This window comes from Rhineura floridana, chromosome 7 (assembly GCF_030035675.1).
Source record: "Rhineura floridana isolate rRhiFlo1 chromosome 7, rRhiFlo1.hap2, whole genome shotgun sequence".
Lineage (NCBI taxonomy): Eukaryota > Metazoa > Chordata > Lepidosauria > Squamata > Rhineuridae > Rhineura > Rhineura floridana.
In genome coordinates this window covers 38146761-38168305 of record NC_084486.1, presented here as the reverse complement: position 1 = coordinate 38168305, position 21545 = coordinate 38146761, and the positions used below count along the sequence as shown (strand labels likewise).

General features: G+C 43.5%; 1 protein-coding gene across 10 annotated transcripts in view; it reads left to right on the top strand.

Annotated features, from left to right (window-relative positions):
• ADAMTS14 (ADAM metallopeptidase with thrombospondin type 1 motif 14) overlaps positions 1-21545 on the top strand; it is a 96058-nt gene that overhangs the window by 46227 nt on the left and 28286 nt on the right. For 8 of the 10 annotated variants that reach the window (XM_061635260.1, XM_061635259.1, XM_061635266.1 and 5 more), the window contains 7 exons: positions 2874-2957; positions 4198-4354; positions 14624-14729; positions 15544-15687; positions 15962-16094; positions 17612-17725; positions 20499-20647. In XM_061635260.1, the coding sequence (XP_061491244.1) occupies positions 2874-2957; positions 4198-4354; positions 14624-14729; positions 15544-15687; positions 15962-16094; positions 17612-17725; positions 20499-20647 (887 nt within the window). The remainder of the gene's footprint in view (positions 1-2873; positions 2958-4197; positions 4355-14623; positions 14730-15543; positions 15688-15961; positions 16095-17611; positions 17726-20498; positions 20648-21545) is intronic. The other 2 variants (XM_061635262.1, XM_061635261.1) reach the window with 1 other exon arrangement.

Below are 21545 nucleotides of genomic sequence, written 5' to 3'. Positions count from 1 at the left end.
GTACACTTAGTTGTCAATCCACTGCCAGGAGCAATGTCTGCAGTCCCAGTTGTTGATGCGGTGATTCACCATTGGGAACTATACATGCAGCCCCCTTTTGTCCATGCATTTCCTAGCCCAGTAGGCAAGGAGTGTGTGGCAGTCTGCTTCTGCATATGCATAATCTTCTCTGGATCTGTAGACCTGCAATCCACCGAGGTGGTTGTTACACTGTTCATGTATCATCATTGGCGATCACTCGTGGCCATGTAAGATTGTCTTCCAGGGTAAGGTCTTTAACAGTGGGTCTGTAAGTGACTGTGGAGGCCAATTCTGGATCCACACAGCCTCCCACAGTGAGGACATAGGTTTGCAGATGGAAGATGGTTGTGATGAGGATTTGTTTGATGTGCCTTCCACTTAGCTCACTTGTCCCGTTTGCCCTGTATTCGTGTTTCTTCGAAGTCCACAGCACCTTTGATAATAGCCGACCTCCATTTGGGACGTTCATGGGCCAAGACTTCCCAGTTCTCGATGTTCATGTTACATTTTTTAAAATTCGCTTTAAGAACATCTTTAAACTTCTTTTGCTGTCCACCAATGTTCCATTTTCCATCCTTAAGTTGGGAGTAAAGTAGCTGCTTTGGAAGATGGTGATTAGGCATTCAAACAACATGGTCACTCGATTGTAACTCTTTGAGACAGGTAAGTATGGCTAAGGATGCATAGGCAGTGGAGCTCTTGATGCCCATTTCCTAGACTTGGAAGACCCAGCAAGAGGATTATTAGAGCCTGATCTTTATTGCAAATTATCTATATTGATTGACGTATACTGAAGGACTCCTATTGGGAGAAAGGGTGGGATATAAATTTAATAAATAAATAAATAAATAAAAATAAGGGGTGTGGAAAATTGTGGTTCTGGGTCTCTGCTTTATGTTTCTTTTCAATCGTCAAAATGTGTCTAGTTCACGTATTTATTAATAGTATGGAATTTATGAAAGTGAAATATTTAAATTAGCTTGTTTACTTGCCAGATTAGGCTTGCCTCCTCTCCCAAAATGGACAACAGATTACTGTTTTACATGTGATAATTCCTGTACTTCAATGTGGCTACATTTGGTGGTGTTGGTCATAGTGGTTTGGGGAGTGGTGAATGGCCGTAGTTTTGGGAGGTGTAATAATTAATAATAATACAATGCAGTCTTGGAAGAAGAGAAACCCTTGGGCCAGTTTAGAACTCTCTCTGGTCTGCTTGTATTTGGACAGCCAAGGAAGCAAACTGGGAAGGCCTGCAGGTCATGGAAGGTGTCTGCTGGTGGTAGAGAGCACCTGGTTATGTGGAAAAATGGTGTGTATGAAATCAGCCCCTCTCATCCTGAAACCCAAAGGCCCATAGGCATGCATATTCCCTTAGTGCTGTCTAGGGAGGGCCTAACCTGTGTTCAACAAGTGATGTCTAGGCACCATTTGCCGAATGTGAGTGAAGTTGGTCTTGATCTCACTTGTCTCCCTCCCCCCCCCTGCTCAGTTGTGGCAAGCAGTGGTACTTGGGTGGAAGGGAGAGTTTGTGGGTGTGTGAGAAAGAGGAAAAGGTTTCCCCCTCTGTCTCATCCTATTCACCAAGGGGGGGGGGAAGGGGAGAGGAATGGTTCACTAACCCGATTCAGGTTCTGCTTTTGGGGTTTTCCCTCCAAAATGACTAGTAGATATCCAGTTTCTCTGTAAGATGCAAATGTGTTTGGATGTGAACAGTTTCCTTTTTGTTGGATGAATTCCATCCACTCCTTGGCCATTGCATCTGCTGGATGTTTGCAGGATGTTTCATGGCTGATGAACTCCCAATGGGAAATCCAGCTGTTCTCAGTTCCTTTTGGTGATATCATCACCACCTAGTCCTTATTTGAACGTTTTGTTTATTCAAGATTAATCTGTTTATCTTCAGTACCCGGCAAAGTAGCAGTACAGGAAAGGAGGGTTTACATGTTGCCAACTGAGAGTATTTTTTAAAAGTCTCCCTCCCCTTATGAAGCTAATAGAAGATTATTTTCACCTTTCACTATTCACAATTCCACACAGCACATGCTATATTTCCTACTTACAAATGGAGGACTTTATAGAAAGCCTACTGAATGTGGGTGAGGTCAGGAAAGGAGAGGCAAAGGAAGGGGGGATGAAAGAAGAGGATGGGAGAGCTTTGGCGAGACCGCTGACAGGTCAGCTTTTGATTCAGGCTTGATTGTAGAAACTTCTTCGTGTGCAAAAGGTGGAAAAATGTAAACCACCCTGGGAATCTCTGTTGAAGTCAATATAAAATCTTCATGTGTTTCATAAATAAATATGGAGTGGGCTGCATTTGCTTCTCAGGACTTCATTCATACATAAAGAGATAACATTTTCGCAAAGGCCATTGCCCTGTGTTTACATTATCCTTCCTGTTGAGTAAGAAGCCAATTTGTGTGACTTTTTGGGTGGATAAGGCATTATGAAGTGACTTCCTTCTTGGCATTCATATGATAAAGTAGCCTTACATAAAGATCTTTATGTGGCAAGGATCCAATCTACCATGTTTTGAATAGTTCTGGGTTGGGAGTAAGGGAAGTTTAATTATCTTCTGTGCTTCTTTTCAGCTTAGGTGGTCTCTTTGCTGTTGCCTCATTTATCCTATTTATTTCTCTTGCAAAGGCCCCAGTCACTTTCCTTATAACAAGATTGAGACCAGGCCAAAATCCCAGCTCATCATGGGTAGAACTGGGTGTCGCTTTCTCATTTACAAAAGTGTTGGTGTGAGGACGAATGATGTGACAGCAGAACATACTTCTTACCCAGAATGTGTTACATAAAACTTAATCTGTGGGGTCTTTGCATTTCTCTTCCCACCCCTGTTTCCATAGGTGGATGAAATTTACCATGATGAATCACTGGGGGTTCACATCAACATTGTCCTGGTTAGAATGATCATGGTGGGATACAGACAGGTAAAATATTAGTAGCATTTCTCTCTGATGTAATGTATGTGCATGCTTGTGATTTAGGCAGAGGAGATAAGAAACCTTCAGACTAGTTTACATTGGTGAAAAAATAGTTTTTTGGTACCATCTATTCTCTAATTGGTCAGGTATTAACATCCCTCATGCCAGAAATAATAGTATGTACTGTCAGACTCTAATAGGATTCCCAGAGTTTTTTGGGGTGTGAGGTGTGTATGAGGAGAACAGCTTAAGGGGAATCTGTACATGCAGAGAAATGGTGTGTGGTTTAGCCTTTGGAGGGACTTACAACTTCAGGCTGCTTGAAAGGGATCTAATATATTGAATCTTATCTGCATGTTTGAAAGTAGAAAGCAGCATCTTAGGGAGACAACTGAGCAAATACAAGTCTCAAATACTGGGGGAAGACTTGATGACTGTAAAGATTGGGTGTCATCCTGTAACTGGTACCCTTCATTTTCTGTTTGTCCATCTAAATCAGGGGTGGCTAACCTTTCTCAACTTGAGGGCTGCATTGATGCTCAGGCACTCATCTGAGGGCCACATGGCAGCAGTGGGTGTGGCCACTGCATACTGATGCATGACTGCATGTACATGCACATGTTCACTGTCTCTCTCACCACACTTACAAACCACTCATGACTATCCAGTAAACACAACACTCATGCAAGCACTCGCTCATTTACTCACACATATACATGTATATCTCTTCACAGGGGCTTTGCAGAGTAAAAAGCAGTTTTTGCTCCTCCCCACAGCAGCCTTGGAATGTGGGGTTTGAAATGTTGCCCTTTCCTCATTGCAGGCAGGGATATTTTATCTCCCTGTGTCAGCTCTGAGCACTATAGCACTGAGACTGGGAGATAATATTGTGACTTCTAGAATTCAGCTGCAGATTAGCCAGCTCTGACCTAAACGGAAGGTGTAGGAAGGTGCCTCTATGCATGTTCCTGACTGTGGTTTCTCAATGGAGCAGCATATTTTGAGTTGTTATCCTGGGTTTTGTCACTCATGCAAGAATGCATTTTTAGGTGCCTGTTTATTAATGAACCTCTGACTGATAATGCAAGGGAAACTTCTGATTAGCTGCAAGCCTCACACAGTCTTTATGATTCAAGAATATGATTCTGAACTAGCTTTTCTGAAATAGACTTTCTGAAGCCCAAATTTAATTTCTGGCCAGCCTCAATGTTTCTCAGTTAACTCCTTCTTTTCTTGTTTTCTACAGTCAATCAATTTAATAGAGCGAGGGAACCCATCTCGGAGTTTGGAGCAGGTCTGCCGCTGGGCTCATTCTCAACAGCGCTCGGATCCTGAACATGCTGAATACCATGATCATGCTGTGTTCCTCACCAGGCAAGATTTTGGTCCTGCAGGTATGCAAGGTACTGTATTTATCTTGATCAGGTATGCGCAGTGTGGCTGACATAGGAGAGCCATCAGTTTGAAAGTGTTGCCTGATGACAGTCTGAAGAACTTTTGCTGTAGTGATTGAGCTTAAAGCTTTAGAAAAGGAAATAGAAGTTTGGATTTTTAAAAAAGAAATACGGATAACTACATTTCATCCTCTTGCATTTTTCATGTCCCTTCAGGCACCAGAGAAAAGGATGGCTCTAATTCACACTTACACAATTTGTAATCCACTAGGCCAAATTCATCCTAGTAGTCATGTATTGTGGCCTCCTAGGTACTTAATAACATGCCGTCCGCCACATTCTGGTTCAGCTATAAAAAGTGGGTTTATTGAACCCTAGTGGGATGTGGCCATCATTGTATGTGACTTGGTTGATCACAAGCTGTGCCAGCCTGCACTACATTCAAGAATTCAGTATTGCCCACTAAAGCAGCAGCCCTAAGAGAGGGCCAGAGCAGAACAACAAGCTATACTTGCAAACATGGGTTTCTGAAAACATGTGACTGCTGGTTCAAAGTGAATGTGGGACTTGGAGGGGGGCACTTGCAGGGGAGGATCCACAGAGGGGATGTTTAATCCTTTTCACGCCTGCCAGTCTCTGGAAATGCCACCCCCACAAGTTGATTTCCCCTACAGTCTCACCCTAGAATCTGTCTTAGGGGTGAGGTGGGTGAAATAGTTTTTTTTTGTTAAAAAGGTCATGGGGGGATTTGGAGGAGAAAACTGGTGGGTGAAGAAGGGATATATTCCCTTGCAGTTTCTCCCCTGCAAATTCATCCTCTCCTGCTTTAGCATCTTTTTCCTTCTCACGTATAGTTTTACCCCAGAAAAAAGAGAAGTTTGCATGCAAAACACATCTCTGGGCTTGAGATTTCAGAGTTCTAGTCATGTATATCTAGGTTTCTGTAAAGCAAGGTGAAACTATAGACTGTTTAACTCCACATTCTGTATTTTCAATTGTGCAATCTGAGATTTCTGTTTATTTATTTATTTTATTCAATTTTTATACCTCCCACAGCCAGAAGGCTCTCTGGGCGGTGCACAACAGTAAGTAAAATACAATAAAATCACATAAAAAGCACTAAAAGGCAAACATATTAAACAATTAAACAATCTGGTACATATTAAAAGCTAATAAAATATATTAAAATGCCTGGGAAAATAAAAAGGTTTTGACCTGGCGCCGGAAAGATAGAAGTGTAGGCGCCAGGCGTATCTAGTCGGGGAGACTGTTCCGTAATTCGGGGGCCACCACTGAAAAGGCCCTTGATCTTGTTACAACCCTCCGAGCCTCTCTATGGGTCGGAACTCGGATGAGGGCCTTTGATGTTGAACGTAGTGAACGGGTAGGTTCGTATCGGGAGAGGCGTTCCGCCAGGTACTGTGGTCCCGCGCCATGTAAGGCTTTATAAGTCAAAACTAGCACTTTGAATCTGGCCCAGAAACGAACAGGTAGCCAGTGCAAACGAGCCAGAACAGGTGTTATGTGTGCGGACCGTCTCGTCCTCGTCAACAGTCTGGCTGCCGCGTTTTGCACTAGCTGTAGTTTCCGAACTGTCTTCAAAGGCAGCCCCATGTAGAGTGCATTGCAGTAGTCCAATCTAGAGGTTACCAGAGCATGCACAACTGAGGCGAGGTCGTCGCTGTCCAGGTAGGGGCATAGCTGGGCTACCATCCAAAGATGGTAGAACGCATTCCATGCCACCGAGGCTACCTGAGCCTCGAGGGACAGGAATGGATCGAAAAGAACCCCCAGACTACGAACCTGTTCCTTCAGGGGGAGTGTAACCCCATCCAGAACAGGTTGGACATCCACCATCTGGGCCGAGAAGGCATTCACCAACAGCGTCTCAGTCTTGTCAGGATTGAGCCTAAGTTTGTTAGCTCTCATCCAGTCCATTATCGCGGCCAGGCAGCGGTTCAGCACATTAACAGCCTCACCTGAAGAAGATGAAAAGGAGACATAGAGTTGCGTGTCATCAGCATACTGGTGACAACGCACTCCAAAACTCCTGATGACCGCACCCAGCGGCTTCATGTAGATGTTAAAAAGCATAGGGGACAGAACCGATCCCTGCGGGGCTCCACAATGGAGAGTCCAGGGTATCGAGCAGTGCTCCCCAAGCCCTACCTTCTGGAGACGATCCACCAAGTAAGAGCGGAGCCACTGCCAAGCAGTACCTCCAACTCCCAACTCCATGAGTCTCCCCAGAAGGATACCATGGTTGATGGTATCAAAAGCAGCTGAGAGATCAAGGAGAATCAACAGAGTTACACTCCCCCTGTCCCTCTCCCGACATAGGTCATCATACAGGGTGACCAAGGCTGTTTCAGTGCCGAAACCGGGCCTAAAACCGGATTGAAATGGATCAAGATAATCGGTTTCATCCAAGAGCACCTGGAGCTGGCCGGCAACCACACGTTCTAAGACCTTGCCCAGGAATGGAACGTTCGCCACCGGTCTATAGTTGTTCAAATTATCTGGGTCCAAGGAAGGTTTCTTCAGGAGTGGTCTCACTACCGCCTCTTTCAAACAGCTAGGGACCACTCCCTCTCTCAAGGAGGCATTTATCACTTCCCTGGCCCAACCGGCTGTTCCAGCCCTGCCAGCTTACACTAGCCAAGAGGGGCGAGGATCCAGAACAGAAGTGGTTGCACGGACCAGTCCAAGCACCTTGTCAACGTCCTCAAGCTGTACTGACTGAAACTCATCCAATAAATGAGGACAAGACCGTGCTCTGGATACCTCATTTGGTTCAACTGCCATAATATTGGAGTCTAAGTCCCGGCGGATGCATAAGATTTTATCTTGGAAGTGCCGGGCGAACTCATTACAGTGGGTTTCTGATGGTTCTATGATGTCCTGAGGACTAGAGTGTAAAAGCCCTCGGACAATTTTAAAAAGCTCTGCTGGGCCGTTGAGAGATGAATTAATGGTGGCAGCAAAATATCGCTTTTTCGCTGCCCTCACCGCTTCTATATACGACTTAGTAGAGGCACTTACCAAGGCATAATTGCATCCGTCAGGAGTACGTCTCCATCTGCACTCAAGCCTCCTCCTCTCTTGCTTCATCGCAGAGCAAAGCAACTGAAGTTTGGCCTAAAAAAGTGCATTCATATTTGGCTGGTATTTTTGCTATAAGCAAAAGAGGTGAGGTATTTGAAAAGAATCCTAAGCATTAGCCTATGTTGATGATTTCCACATTCCCACTGCAAGAACAGAGTTCTTGCAACCAATAACAAGGCAACATTTGTTCCTTGTCTGCATCCTTGTTCTCCCAAAGCAATGAATTTGTCCTAGGAGGAACTTAGTCTTGCACAGTAATCTGAATACATTTGAGTTTTGAGACTTTTAAATAAAATAACAATTCAGATGATTGTCTGAGAAATAGACTTTAAGAAATAGAAGAAAATCCAATGACTGTCAATGGCAGAGTGGTAGATCTAGATTTGAATGTTTGCTGGAATAGACCGATGAAGTCTATGCAACTGAAGCTATCATTCCATGTTTCAAGTACACAGCTGGCAACCAAAACCATCCACATAGTATGATAGAGCTGGAAGAGATCTTGAAGGTTATCTAGTCCAACCTCCTACTCTGTGCAGGATTGTCACAGATGAAACATTTCTCCTTACTTCTCCTGTACATCTCCCATACAGGGTTTTGGGATATTTTGCAAGTTACTTTCTTGGGGCATCCCTATGATATGTGACAATTTCATAATAAAATAGTGGCCTGCAAAATTGTTGGGAGGGCATTGAATATTTTTTAGTTCTTGCCCTCCCAACGATCAGCTTTAAAGGTGCCTAGCACAAAAAGCCCTGGACGAATATGTCTGTAATTTGGCAAGTTTCTTACCTAGGGGCACCTCTCTAATGTATGCTATTTTCATACAAACTGCCCATGAATCAAAAGGGGAGATTAAATCAATTATTTTTTACCCATCCCCCAAATATAAGGACAGTCCTTGCAGAAAAACAATAGCACTTATCCTTCTGAAACTTTGTAGGATTCATCCTCTCAGAAGGGGCTACCTTCTGGATCTGCAAACGTTATTCAATTCTGCCAGTAATAAAAAAAAGCTGTAGATGGTTCCTTTTAAATATACATTAAATTTTGAAGGTGCCCATCCCCCATCCCCCTGAATATATTTGTCTGTAATGTGACCAGTTGTATCCACTCTGAAGGGGCTGCTATCACTATTTCATCCACTTTTTTCAATAGGGAAAGAAGTTATAGACATTGGGAGATTATGACAGGGCTTACTTTCAGATGAGACACCCTAGAAAATTGAAGTAGATTTCAGTAAAATGCTTTCTTAAATGTGACAACTATTGTTATGATGGAGAATGTGAGGGATTCTCAAATGAGAGTATGAACTATATTTTCCTCTCAGGTTATTACCCTTATTCAGTACAGTTCCACTCAACTATCTAGTTTAAAAATACTGTACATTTCAGCAAGATTGCATTTGTGCTAATAAAACACAGTGCCTGATACATTTGCATTCGTTCTGCTTCTACTCGGTATCTGTGGAATGAACAACTTGGGAAGATCTTGGCAGTGCACAGAGGTCAGGGCAAGTCACAAGCTTCTTGAAAAAAACCAGAAACTTCTTAATGTTTGGCCTCAGCACATGGTTATTGGCCAGAGGAGGTAGTCAGCAAAATTCAAACAGTAATTAGAGTGCACACGCTAGTGGCTGGCCTTCTCAAAAAGTGCCTAGCATTGATCCTGCTAAAACCATTTACTTTAATGGAAACTGCTCTGAGCCTTTAAATCCAATAGCTATGCAGTGTATTGTAAATGGAACATCAAAGTTACAAAGGTGGCCATTCATGACTTTGGCAGTGTTCCCTGGCTTTCCAGTTCCATTTGGCAAGCCTGCTTGCTTTAAAATGCTGAGGCCTCTGTTTGTATGGAATGTAGTGCTTGGGGTTGTGTGTAGTAGTTTTTATCATGGGAAAGAGAAAAGGTACATTTCTCCCCCACCCCAATATAGATTTTTATGTGAATTTCTATGCCAATATGCTAAGCTGGGAAGATAGCTTAATATTTACCCTGCAATAGTCAACCAAACATTTTTGCCTCCCTTATTCCACCACGCCAACTCCCTCCCCCGCTAACTCAACTCTCGACCCTTCCTGATAAGGCTTTAAGGCCTGATTACTATCATTTGAGACTTTATTTATTGTATTTATACCCCACCTTTCTTTCATCATAGAACCCAAAGCAGCATACATGTGGTTCCGAGGTGTTGTCCCATCCAGACACTGACCAGACCCATCCCTGCTTAGCTTGAGCAAGGTGGTGGCTCTGAGTCCAGCATGTGCCTCCAGACCATACCCTGGGAACTATGGTTTATTAAACCAGGAATATGAACTGGTGCCAAATACTTCTTCACTTGCCCCTTTTCTTCTCTCTCTCTCCCCCCCCCCCGGTTGAATGTGATCCTGGCTTATTTCTCTTGTCTGTTAACCAACATTTGTCAGTTCCCCAATTCAGACATAATGGGGGAGCTCTGGCTTAATTCAAGGCATGATCTTAACACTGAAACTGGCAGATGGGAAGAGGTGAGTGATGAGCACTCAGTCTTGATGCTTGTTCCTAGCTTCGTAAACCATGGTTTACACCCATTTTTTAAAAATCCGTGCTAGTTTCCAATCCACACTGGAGTCTGATGAAAGCTGCTCTTGATTACCTTTTAAAGCTGTGAGTCCCGCATGCCTTAGAGAATGGCTCTCTACCTGTGTTTGTTCATTACCTATTTCTTAGTTTTGTATCCTGATTTCTCAAGCAGCTCACAACATATAAAATCACACAACACTTCAAAGAAAATATTGTCAACAGTATAAAACAAAACAAAACAATTAAAATAACAGAAGAACCAGTTTTATGCTGCCTTTGGTGACCCAAAGGCTTTCCTTAATAACAAGGCCTTGGCTGTTCTTCTAAAAACCACATGCCTCTCTGGAGAGGAAAGGTGCCACCACTGAAAAGAACCAAGATCTTTCTGTCCTGTCTGCAGTTCTCCAAATGAAGTACTAATGAGGCTCTGACTTGTGTTCCATCTCAGACCATGATGGGAAGCACATATTTTTCCTGGTCCTTCGAGACCTAGTGATCCTGTCCTCCTTCGTATTTCCTAGTTTACTCAGGGGAGATCTATGGAAGGCATAGAGTAGGGCAGCCCTCACCGGTGTCCGTGATATGTTTAGGCCTGCAACTCTTATCAGCGTGGACTGGCTAGGGCTGATGGGAGTTGTGGTGCAAAACATCTGGAGAGCACCAGGTTGGCAAAGACTGGGTTAGGACTTTTATTCTGTGAGCAGATGTAATGGAATGCTGTGCCCAGGAAAAACTACCAGGAGACATATTTGGGTTTCATTCTACCAACGGTTGAAAACATACTTTTTATTTGCTAATAATTTTCTTTGTTTTATAAGGTCCATTTAACAAATTGTTTTTTTTAATCCTCTTGTTTCTATTCAGTTTGTATTTTTATTCTTGTACTCTTGAGTACACTTTTTTCATAAAAGAGTGACTAATTTCTAAATTGGGTAGAATAATGAAATGTAAATTTTACTTTTGTACAGTAACCTAGTTTCTACACACACGTGCACACCCATCCCTGTCCTCCATCCAGGCGAGCAAGAGGCATGATCAGAGTTCAAGGACATATTCCAGCCAGGCAAAAACACTCCGTGTGGATGTGAAGCTAGGCCAGGAGGAGGTGTGGCGGGGAAGGTGGGGTGCCTGGGGAGAGTCCTGAGAGCCGGACAGAGACGTTTGGATGTTCCCCACCCCTGTTTCAAATGTATAATAATGACAATAACACATGCATACATTGATACATACCTGAGATGCATGTGGGACACTCCCATGGTGGTGGTGGCAGAAGCTGCGTACGGGGAGATGTGATGCTGATGTGAGGAAATTTTCTTGTGCTCCTCATGAATACCATAAACACTATAGCGAATGAGTTGCACTGCTTCATTGTGGGGGCTCACCACTTTTTGGAACACTTTTTTGGCATGCCACAGCGAAGATGTTGGAATTGGATCATTGCAACCTCTGATTGTACCAATGATGCTCCTTTTGCCTCCATTCTGCATAAAATCTTTTTATGGGATTGATTGCCCATTTGACATAGGGTTGATTTGCTAACTTGGGCAGAAAGAAGCTATATATTTTCCTACAGCCTGAAGAAAGAAACAGGACAAAAATGAATGGCAGTGCTGCTTAAAAACATGGCATGATTGGTCAAGGGCTATTGCCATTAAGCCATGGAAAAAGTGAGGAATTTAAAGTGTCACACACACACACATTTAATTCTATTCTTGGAAATGGAAGCCAGGATTACTTCACTAGAAATGGAGACTGTACCCTGCCTGTTGCTCTTGAAATGCTTCACCGGCTGAGATATACGGCAAAATCTTTTGGTTTATGTTTCTTCATTGGTAGTGTTTGTTTCTTTCTCTTTTTTCTGTAGAACCACCAGCATTTCTCAGATGTGCTGTTTGTTGAATTTTGCTGCCTCTTCGCTGTGCGATTCAATATAGAGTAAAAGAATAATGGCTTGCCAGTGGTAACTAAAAAAAAGCACAGATTCTGTAGTCATTGCTTCTTGAGAGAAGCTGCACTGTCACTGAATGGGGATGCTGAAAGTTTTGCTCAGGGGTGGGTAGATTTCAGGTTTGTAGGGAAAAAAAACCAGAGCCCCAAAATCCACTTGCCCATAGCATTTACAAGATTATGACTTGGGATGGAGCCAGTCACAAAAAGAGCTGTGGAAAAAATAAACACCCATATTCAACTTCTCAACTGGGCTCCTTGGGACTATGCAGCTTGCCCACGGCTGCACAGGTGGCAGGGCACGTAACCTCTGAGCCACTCACTGTGGGGTGATCTTTAGCTGGCCCTTGACACCCAGGAGACACGAGCAGGGATTTGAACTCACAGACTCTGGACTCCCAGCCAAGCTCTCCTCCCCACTGTGCTATACCAAAAAATCTAAATGGAGGAAAATCTGTATTGAGGGAGTCGCATGTGTGTGTCAATCTAAGTAACTTATCAGTACTACAATGTCATAAACAAATAATGCACCACGCAATAAGTATCCAATCCAGGAGTGGGAAACCTGTGACCCTCCATGTGCTGCTGGCCCATCACCTTTGATCTAATCAGTGTTGGTGCTGGCCAACTGTTTGGTAAATCTGGAAACTAATTCAACGCTTTTGGGGTAGTGCTACAGATAATACAGATGATTGCAGTGGATTGTTGTCCCTGAACCCCACTGTGTATGTTGTCAAACTTGTTTTGAAAAACAGCAAAGTGTTGATAAAGTTTTGATGAGAAATCTTCCAGAGAGTGAACAAATGGTTATTGTTGGTTTGTTGGTTTTTTTGTGGGGGGCAAATTTACTACCATGAATTAGTTGAGTGCAAACATACAGCACATCATAATAATGATGAAACTTTCTGTAATTGTGAAAATGGTGTTCAAGAGGTAGAAATGGGGGAGAAATCTTATGTGATTCACATTTTAGTGTGAGCCTACTTAATTTGCCCTTCCTGAATCAATACAGGAACTGAAGCTCCTTCAGAGTTTACATTTCTCTAAATCATATGATGCATTTTGCCAGCTAAAACTGCATGCAAAAAGTCCTATATTTGGGGAAAGCATGCACAAAAATACATCCATTGATAAATATAATGTACAAAATGCAATTTGTTTTGAAAAATTGCTTTGCAAAAATGTTATATTAGGCAAAATTATGTCCAAAATTGTATATAGGAAGAGAGATGTGCATGAACATGCATATGAATAATCATGCTGGTATTTTGTTAAAAAAGTAACTAACTGATGTGGATATAGGGTTAACAAAACTTAAGAATGGGAAAATAAGAAACTGAGAGAAACCAAAACTGATGAATTTGTTCATTCCTTCCTGGAAATTGAACCCTTCCGGAACTGAATTTGAACCCCTCCTGGAGGGATGCCTAGGGACTGTGGCTTTGCCGCTAGGACTGATGGATTGGGGGGTGCTGTGGCATCAGTCCCTGATTTGGGAAGTTTTGTGGGGTTTCCAGGGACAGTGTGTGTGTGTGTGACTCTGTTTTCTCCCTTCCCAGGTTGCATATAGCCATTCTATGGGTGTAGCTGTGCTGTACTCTCCCTGCTCCCTCTGTGTAAATAGAAGAGGGGTAGCCAGCCTGATGCCCTCCAGTTATTTTAGATCTACACCCCCAGCATTCCTGGCTATTGGCCATGCTGGTTGGGGTTGATGGGAGTTGTAGTCAAACAACATTTGGAGGCCTCCATGTTGACTACCCCTAAATCTGACTACCCCTAAATCCCCTATACTCTGATGCCCTTCTAGTTTCATATACAGACAGACTGTTTTGATTTCTAAGGCTGGATAGTTTTAAGAACCTGCTGGGTACTGTAAGGAACTGACACTGATGCTCAATATTTGATCAAAATAGTCCAGATTTGATTTCACTCACTCTGTGTGTGTGGGTGTGCACATGCAGTTACCACATGTATATGGCCTCCCATGTAAGTCAGTAGGTGTTGTCAGCAATTGATCCTTCTGAGATCTGATGACAGATCTATTGAGAGTTTGACCTTATTTCCCATTAGTGTATTTCAGGGATGGCCAGTGTACAAGTCTCAAGTTCCACATGCCAGAATCTTCACTTGGCTATGAGGTGCATACAACTTTACCTCTGTCTCCGTTCCTTGCTAATATTCCCTTGTATTCTCCATTGCAAGCCCGCAGAACTTGTGACTCATCAAATTGAAGGTAGCTTGCAGCCATGTTGTCCAGCAGTTGGAGGGTCACAGATTAGTGGACTGTTTGGCTTGGCATATTAGGTTGTTTGAATGTTTTTCCTGCTATGTCATTGTGAGAATGCCAAACGGGAATGTATGTGAAAAAGAATTACTGTATGTTTTGTATGTGTGCATGCTGAGATTTAAAACAATTTGTAATTTTAATACCTTCCTAGCATATAATCTTTTATGAAATACAAGTTATGGAACATCGTAAAAGGCTTCATTTGCATTCTCAGGCAGCTGTGAGGCTCATGTCCCACCAGAGAGAGCTAAATGTCAAATTTGATTGGAACAGCTCCAGCATGTGACTTTGTCTTTCTTATGTGCCTTCTCGCCTCTTTTCCTTTCTGTCTCTCTCTGCCTTTGTTTTCTCTGTCTTATTCCTCTGCCTTATTCCAGGGTATGCTCCTGTCACAGGCATGTGCCACCCTCTGCGCAGTTGCACCCTCAACCATGAAGATGGATTCTCCTCTGCATTTGTGGTTGCTCATGAGACTGGACACGTGTAAGTCACTGGTGCAGGTTGTTCATTGGTATCATCATAGTGTTTTCCTGGAGTTCTGGCAGGAAATTCAGTGCCCTTAATTCCAGCTGCTCTTAAAAGTTTGCTGGCTTCAAAACACCACAACTTTTGATGTGGACTCCCTGGCTATATAGCAGCCAGTCTGCCGATCTTTCCTTTTTGAGTAAGGCTGTGAAAGTACTAGTCATCTTGTAGTCCCATATACATTAGGGAACATTAGATACCTGGGCCTAGGCCAGCCCAATTTCTGGCACAGTAAGAGAAATGGTATACCTTCTGATCCTGTGATACCACAGACAGTGAAGGGCTGATGACTCAACTATGGAACCTGATAGGCCCTCATGGAACTCATTCCTGCCAGGGTGATCTCAGAGGGAGATGATGAGATGTCATTCATCATCTGATTGGAAGTGTCATGGGCTTCTGCAAGTTAACATTGGGTCCCAAGTCCTGTTCAATACACATATTTAGGCTCCTGTAAACATGGTGTTAAGTGAGGTGCTCCCATGTTACTAGTGTATTTCTGTGACTTAGAAAGCTGTACTTTGATCAAAAATATTGGCTCCTATTGGCTAGGTTTCTAGACTTGGGAGCAACAGGAAGGAGGGGCTTGGAAGTAGTGCTTTACCTATTAAGCTAGACCACTTTAAGACAATAACTAGGATTGCTTTTGTATGAGTTTTGAACATGTGGCGGTAAATGAGAACTAGTATTCAAAATGCTACTGCTGTTTCATTATTCACTGTTTCATATAGCTTGATGCTTTGGAGTACCACTTACAGACTTTTTTTAACAGGTTAGGTATGGAACATGATGGCCAAGGTAACCGATGTGCTGATGAAACCAGCATGGGAAGCATTATGGCACCACTGGTACAGGCTGCATTCCACCGTTACCACTGGTCCCGATGTAGCAAGCAAGAGCTGAATCGTTACATACAGTAGGTCTACTTTAGGGTTTTTTTAAAAAAATATCTTGGGATCTTAAACTAGTTTGTTTTGTTTGTTTTCTATGGAAAACATGAATGGGTAAAAAGGATGCTCACTGAAATAGGAGATATTCATAATTTGATGTTGCGTTAAGATGGCGAAATACAATCTGGGATGCCCAACTGCTTAGGAGAAGAGGGACCTATGGAGTACCTGAATAGAAATGCCAAAGCTGCAAGGAAAAGATAACCTCTAGCACACTTTCTTCATTGCCTTTTGCTGCAGTTCCTATGACTGCCTCTTGGACGACCCTTTTGAGCACAACTGGCCTAAGCTGCCAGAACTGCCAGGAATCAATTACTCCATGGATGAGCAATGCCGCTTTGACTTTGGTGTTGGCTACAAAACATGCACAGCCGTGAGTATAGACATCCTGTTGGTACGGCCTGCTGCTTCTTCCCTCTGCCTGCTCTTGCATAAACAAAAAGGGAGGATTCACACACTTAGTTGTATCCAGTGGTGGCTGTGCATTGGTGGGAAACCTCCAGCCTGTGGGCTTAACTTGTCCTGCTAGGCCTGTGGATTTGGCCTGCAAGGTCATTTGGGACAAATCGCAGCCATCTTTCCTGCGTCTGGCACCATGTGACACACAGTCAAAGTGGTCCCGGCTTGAAGTTGAAATAACTGTCATATGGTGCACCTATCAGAGCTGGGTTAACAACTTTTGGATCTTGTTGACCACTTTTGGATCTGGTTCTCTGGGCAGAAATAGTTCCACACCCTTGCCTTAGTGGAAAGCACTTCTGCTCATGAATGTCTGGGTACCTGATTTTTGCTGATCCCCCCCACCCCCTCCCCAGCCAAATGCAGACTTCAGTGTCATATTCCATTCTGTTTCAGTGGGTCTCCCAACAGTCAGGAGATGGTTTTGACAGGGGAGGACAGGTTTGGGTGTGGTGTGGTGGATCTGCAAAAGATCAGGAACCTCAACTTGCATGAGCAGAAGGGTCTTCTGCTGAGACGAAGCTACCATTGGATGCTACATGTTATTTTTTTGAGGTATACACCTAAAAATATGTGTGAATGAGACAAATATGTGTCTTGTACAGATGTACTGATCAAAAAGCCAGGATTGGCTGCAAATCACTGTCACAGGATACATTTGAGTAGAAAACTCAGATTTGCTGCCGTGTATGGTAGAAAGCATCGGGGGGGGGGCAAAGTGGATGATAATTTGTCTACTTAACAATGCAGTTAATACTCCTTTTCCTTTAGTGCACATTTAGATTTACCAAATTATTATCATGGCAGGATTCCCAGAATAGACCCTTTTTTGGACATCTCTTGCCAGTGTGGTTTTAACCATTCCTGCAGTTGTTCTTACACCAACTGGAGAATATCGGAAGTTGTTTTCTGATGCTGGTAGGTGCTTCTGATGATGGTTAACAACCATGCAGGCAACCTGCTTCCCAAGGGGGCTGGGCATCATCTGTGTTTTTGTATAATAGCATTGGAAGCACCTGTGTTGGACAGGAGACTTCAGATGTTCTCTGACTAGCGTGGCAGCAGCCACTGGAGCTGTTGTAGTTGTGCCAAGAAGGAATGCGTAAAGGGGGTTTCAGAGCTATCTAGGTTAGGCTAGCCATCTTATTTTTTGTTGTTGCTTTTAAAATCTGTATCCTGGGTTTCTCTTAAAGGCACAGGGCAATGCAAAAGGCTGAAAACCTAACCTAGAAATATCCTTCATTTAATATATTGTTCTCTGGCTGGCGCCCAGCCTAAAGCTTTCTCAAAATGGACGTTATAATACAATAACATAGGATTCTGCACTAGATCATTAGTTGAGGTACTGGTGTGAGTAAGCTATTGTACTTTCAACTGGCTTAAATGTCCAGAGAGATTCCCTTTGTGTGCACTGTTTTTCCTTCTTCACAGTTCAGAACTTTTGACCCTTGCAAGCAGCTGTGGTGCAGCCATCCAGATAACCCTTATTTCTGTAAAACGAAGAAAGGACCTCCTTTGGATGGAACTGAGTGTGCATCAGGCAAGGTACCCATGATGTTGGATCTTATATTGGTCAGTTTCACCCTTAGCAGGTATATCTCACCCCTGCCAAAATCTTTTGCATATGGGCGCACAGGCTATGCCATATTATTTAGGGACTAGCATACACCTTTCAATAGTCCAGAACATTCATACACTTTGTGTATGCCCACCCTTCCCCCAAATTGGCAATGGTTGGGGGAAAAAACACAAAGTTTGGGACTTTAATAATTACATCTTGGAGAACGTCTTCTTAAAATTATTACAGGAATACCCCGCGATACGGACCTTCAATTTACGGACACTCGCGAGTACGGACATATTTACAGTAGCACCATTCCCCTCTTTACGTACGCTAGCTTCACAAGAACGGACACTTAACTCTTTTAATTTTACTAGTGTAGCATTATAGCTAAGTTTTATGAGTGATTGAGTGAGTGGGACTGAACCTATTATTCCCTTTTCCTCGTTCCCTCCACTCTCTCACAGTTTTGTTTTGTCTGGGGCGTTTGTTCGGAGATTTTTTACCTCTCCCCTCCTTAGCCCTGTTGAGGGCTCCGGCGGCTGCCGTTCCTCCGAGACGAGCCTGGGGTGGGAGCCTTCTCGCCTTTTGCCACCAGCTTCGTTTCTTTCCAGGCGGCAGTGGGTTTTTTTTACTTTCCTTCCCTCCTCCTTAAGAGGGCTCCGGCGGCTGCCGTTCCCCCTTTTTAGTTCTCACATTTCTCGTGAGATGAGCCTGGGCTGGGAGCCTGTGGCTGCAGCTCCTCTTTGCAGCCTTCTCGCCTTCTGCCGCCAGCTTCGTTTCTTTCCAGGCAGCGGTGGGGTTTTTTCCTTCCCTGCTCCTTAGGAAGGCTCTGGCGGCTGCCGTTTCCCCGTTCAAACACGTTTGGCTTTGCAATTTAATGGCAGATAAAAAGAAAAGGTAGTGCTTCACTGTAAGTACATTTTTGATTTACGTACTCGCTCTGGACCCATTCCGTACATTAATGTGGGGTATTCCTGTACAAAAGTACCACATATTTATAGAAAACAATGAATTATGGTACCACATAAGAATCTCACACTGATTTGTTGATAGTCCTTTCTGTACCCCACTGTGAGAAGCATTATGTTAACACCTACATTCCATGTGTTTGTTCTCAAGTTAACCTCAGCAGTACAGTGCTTCACTTCAGTTATGCTTAAATAAACCATTTCAATGTGGATTATGTATTACCACTGTTTCTATCACCTTTGCTCCCAGTCCAAGAAAAGAAAAGTACAGTTCAGAATGTCGCAGCAAGAGCAAGACCTTTGTCAGGTGCTAGCTTCTGGAAGCATCAGCAATTGTTGCTGCTAGTTTATTTCCAAGCTAAACTCATGGTGCTGTATTTGACCTGTCAAAGCCCTAGTATGGCAAGGTGAGGAATACCGTAGAGTAGTGATTCTCAAATGGTGCGCCGGGCCACACTGGTGCGCTGCAAGAGGTGGCTAGGTGTGCCGTGAATATTATGAAAGTATATTATTATTAAGATATTTTTATTCATAGTTTAAAATATGTTAATATATTTTTAATTTTGTACACGATGTGCGCCAGAAAATTTTTATATGTTTTACAGTGCACCGCGAACCAAAAAAGATTGAGAACCACTGCTGTAGAGGCAGGATAGGCAACACTGTGCCCTCCAGATGTTGATGGACTACAGGGCCCATGATCCCAGACCAATGGCTGTGCTGACTGGGGCTGATGGGAGTTGTAGTCCAACAGCATCTGGAGGGCAGCATGGCTATGTCTGCCACAAGGAATACTAGACGAATGGATGAATAGATGGATGGATAGATATTCATTTGGTAATGGCGCTTGAATCATGACATTCTCTGCCTAGACAGGCTCACTCAGACATGTTCCATTAAGGTCTTTTGACATCTTGGGTGAAGAAGCATTTGTTCTGCATGGCCATATGTTTTTAATGCTGATGCTGTTATATTCCAATGCTATTAACTGTTAGCTTTAAAATGAAACTTTTAAAAATAGAGTGTTTCATGTTCTGTTATTTAATTCTGTGTTGTAAATTGCTTTGGGCATCTTTGGGTGGAAAAGCAATCTCTAAATTTCAATTAAATATAAATATAAAAATCTAATGATAACGGTATTTAATTCAACACGGACTGTCACTTAAGTCTGCATACACTGCTTGGTAAACTGTGTTTGTCATGGCTGTGCTGGCCTTACACTGGTGTTTTCCACAGTAGTGTTAAGGTCAGCTGCACATCATACTCATGTCCACACATCAGGAAATCCTGACTAGCAGCAACTCCTGGTATGTTCACCGCATTTTTAGGGATGAGCATTTGGTGTTTGTGCTTCGTGTTCACCGCAGTCACGGCAAACATGAGGTTCATTCCATGCCTTCCTGTTCCAGCCTTTTGAGCTTTTCCAAGCAAATAAGAAAACCTCTGACATGGAAAAAATAAGGACAAGGGTAGGAGTGTTGACTACAGTGTGGTTTCAGTTTGCAATCTGTGCCAGGGTATTTATTCGGTACTCCAGAGGTGACAGGCTTTTTTCATGAATGCACTGTACCACCCAGGCTCCCTGAGACCTTTCTTTATTACTTTAAGGTTTCGTGACTTCACAGCCATCACTGTCCGCCTGACCAATGAGAGTGGGAGAAACAGATTCCGAACCATATTGTAAAGCTGGGTGCTTCCGTGGCTGTAGAACTGCTCTCCTCACTAACACTGGACAGTTATGAAGAGGCAGGTGTTCAGGTAACCCCTGTTTCTTCTCCTGTTCCAGTGGTGTTTCAAGGGTCACTGCATCTGGAAGACTTCAGAACAACCTTACAGCCAGGATAGCAGCTGGAGTTCCTGGTCCAAATTTGGTTCCTGCTCCAGGACTTGTGGGGGTGGGGTACGCTCCCGCAGCAGGAACTGCAACAACCCACCGTAAGTTTGGCCTTCTGTCATTTGGCAAATTGTATCTTGCAGAGGACAGAAGGGGCCTCTTTTCCTTCTAATGTATCTGATCACCAAAAACAAAAAAAGAGGAGGGAGTTCATGAGAAATCTTAGACAAAGGAAAAGTAGAACAATGTGCAAGTACTAGAAGGCTGAAGGACCTCTTTCTCTTCACCTTTACGGCTGTTGCAGATATGATTGTTTACAATTCAGAATCCAAATGTAACATTAGGAGCATAAATCTTGGGTGTGCATATATGGGTGCGCATATGCAGACTAAGTGTGGCATATAGCTAACATAAGACCAGTGTTATGGATGAGTGGAGCTCTTCCCTAGGTCTGGCTCCTATGTTGGTAGGTCCTCTACTGCTATGATCCCTTCTCAAGTTATGTCCTTCATGAGTCTCCTGCTGTGGAGTATGCCACCCTCCCTCCCAGCTGCCTGGTTTATCTGGCTGCAAGCTGCCATTTTACATTTCCCACAATGCTCCAGAGCAACCAGTGTAGCTTTGGTTTGGGGCTTTGTGGGAAATTTTAAATGGTAGTCTGTAGTCACTTGGTGCAGGAATCCAGGGCAGGCATGAAGGTGCCCCCCCCCCCGCAGCTGCCGAACAGTGCCATGTGCTGACTGTGGGCCTGCCCTTTCCCTGAGATTTACTGGATTTACCATTTCATGCTGTAGGTATGAGGTAGATGGGGTGGATGGTTCCACATTTACAACTCAGTGCCAGAGATACAAAGCTAGCCTGTCAGGGAGTTGGCTAGGCTAGAATCTCCTGGGCATGTTGGCTCTGTATGTAATATGGGAAGCCTGCAGACATGTTATATGCCATATGTAGCCTAAAGTGGCACAATCTAGCAACTGAGGCACTACATGAATCTGCTAA